The 1,898-nt window shown below is 49.5% G+C and overlaps 1 protein-coding gene across 1 annotated transcript in view; it reads left to right on the forward strand.

The window, feature by feature from the left end:
- Window positions 1-909: 909 nt before the first annotated feature.
- Window positions 910-1,898, forward strand: part of Pmar_PMAR003122 (sphingosine phosphate lyase, putative) — a gene marked incomplete at both ends in the record, with an annotated part of 1,849 nt that continues 860 nt past the window's right edge. Inside the window, 5 exons of the mRNA XM_002777012.1 lie at window positions 910-1,128; window positions 1,203-1,320; window positions 1,367-1,500; window positions 1,548-1,622; window positions 1,681-1,802. Of these exons, the coding sequence (XP_002777058.1) occupies window positions 910-1,128; window positions 1,203-1,320; window positions 1,367-1,500; window positions 1,548-1,622; window positions 1,681-1,802 (668 nt within the window). The remainder of the gene's footprint in view (window positions 1,129-1,202; window positions 1,321-1,366; window positions 1,501-1,547; window positions 1,623-1,680; window positions 1,803-1,898) is intronic.

Consider the following 1,898-nt stretch of genomic DNA (forward strand, 5'->3'; position numbering starts at 1 on the left):
AGACATGCACTCCCGTAGGCGAAGCCGAGGTTAGCGGCATTGAGGACTATTTCGGCACGACCAACATCATGAGAGGGATGAGGAGGGTATGATGACGAGTCCATTCACAACTTGGGCACATACCAATCAACTTAGAAATTTGCAGCGACCATGTATAGTTTGGCATCCACGTAACAATCCCTTGAAGCTTTCAGGCATGAAGCATTTCCCTTTGATACCAGGGCGCGCGCGAGAATTCAGTGGTCTGCGCATAAGGAAGAAGTTGAGTTGTGATAAACTGTATAATACAATCTGTATTCTCGTGGCGATGTTGTGCTTACATGGCCTGATTTCCCCGGGATGGCATATCCGCCCCACCCGGGAAATATAATATATCAAAGCACGCCCTGCGGTGGCTATATGTCATTGGGGCAACGGATTGAGTCAGTCCGACGGACCTATGCGCCTTAACGGGCCGGGGATGGATAGGACATGCTTTGGTATATTATATACTCCTTGTGTGGGGTGGATATGCCATCCTGGGACATGCTTTGGTATATTATATTTCCCGGGGTGGGGTGGATATGCCATCCCGGGACATGCTTTGGTATATTATATTTTCCGGGTGGTGCGGATATGCCATCCCGGGACTTGGTATATTATATTTCTCGGGTGGGGCGGATATGCCATCCCGGGACATGGCCGGTACAGCCCCACCCATAGGAAACGATCCGATCAATAATGCAATAGGAGAAGTGTAGATGTCGGCGATAGCAATAGTTCATCTGTCGAATATCCTCTCGTCCATCATATAGAAGTTCACTCGCTTGTGGTTGCTGACGGGCGCCTTCACGGGTCTTTGTATAAGCAGTAATTCATGTGGGGTATTAGTGTCAGTCAGAGCCACTCTACCCGCAGTTAGATTTGAAAATGCCATCGTCGAGTGTTCCCATAGTGAGCAACCTGATAGCTGCTATTCGGCTGCTGATAAACGACAGACTGAGGGGAAAGGATCGTTTCGATACTGTGGTCCTTTCCACCTTCACCTGGTTTGTGCTCCTCTTTGCCTACCGATTCTGGAAGTACTCGCAGCGATATGGCCTTCATCAAGGATTCGAGGTTCCTCTCAAGCGCTACGCGCTAAACCAGGTGAGTTGAATCGAACTTCCTATCCACTGCAAGTTACGACGTCGTCACGCATCGCTTTATTTGTTGTGAATTAGGCGAGGCACATACCGCAAATTCGAGCGAAGATCGATGCTGAGCTGGACAAGGCAACCGAGGGGCTCGACGAGATGGTCCTCAAGGATGTGGAACCCAGGAACAATGTCCTACCGAAGCGTAATGAGATAGGACCCATCCTTTACGGCAAGTCTCAGTCGTTTAGAAGGAAAGTCTTCCAGCGAGCTTATTCCCCACATGGAGAAGTGCGCAGAGAAAGAACACATGAACTGGAAGAATGGCGGTCAGAGTGGGTGTGTGTACCACGGTGGTGAGGAGTTATACGAGATGCAAGGGAAAGTAAGTATAGACTGTTCCAAAGCAATACTCATGATGCGCGCTTCTAGGTATTGGGGATGTTCGGCCTTAGCAATCTGCTACATGCTGACGTGTTCACCAAGACCCGACAAATGGAAGCCGAGGTACGATAGCTTTGTGGGGTTTGCATCACTCGGACGACGAGTCACGACTACACGCTAGGTTATCGCAATGACGCTCAATCTGTTCAATGGTAAGCCGGATGAAGGAGCTTGTGGTTCCGTAACTAGCGGCGGAACTGAGTCAATTCTGCTGGCGATGAAGGCCTATAGGGACTGGGGAAGGTAAATCTCTGCTCACAGGCATTCGTCTTCTCACAAAGATCTCATCCGGCTGTGGTACGGTTGTACATAATGAGTTGTTGCTTGATCTTCTTCAGA

The sequence above is a fragment of the Perkinsus marinus genome, assembly GCF_000006405.1.
Source record: "Perkinsus marinus ATCC 50983 genomic scaffold scf_1104296952312, whole genome shotgun sequence".
NCBI classification, from domain to species: domain Eukaryota; phylum Perkinsozoa; order Perkinsida; family Perkinsidae; genus Perkinsus; species Perkinsus marinus.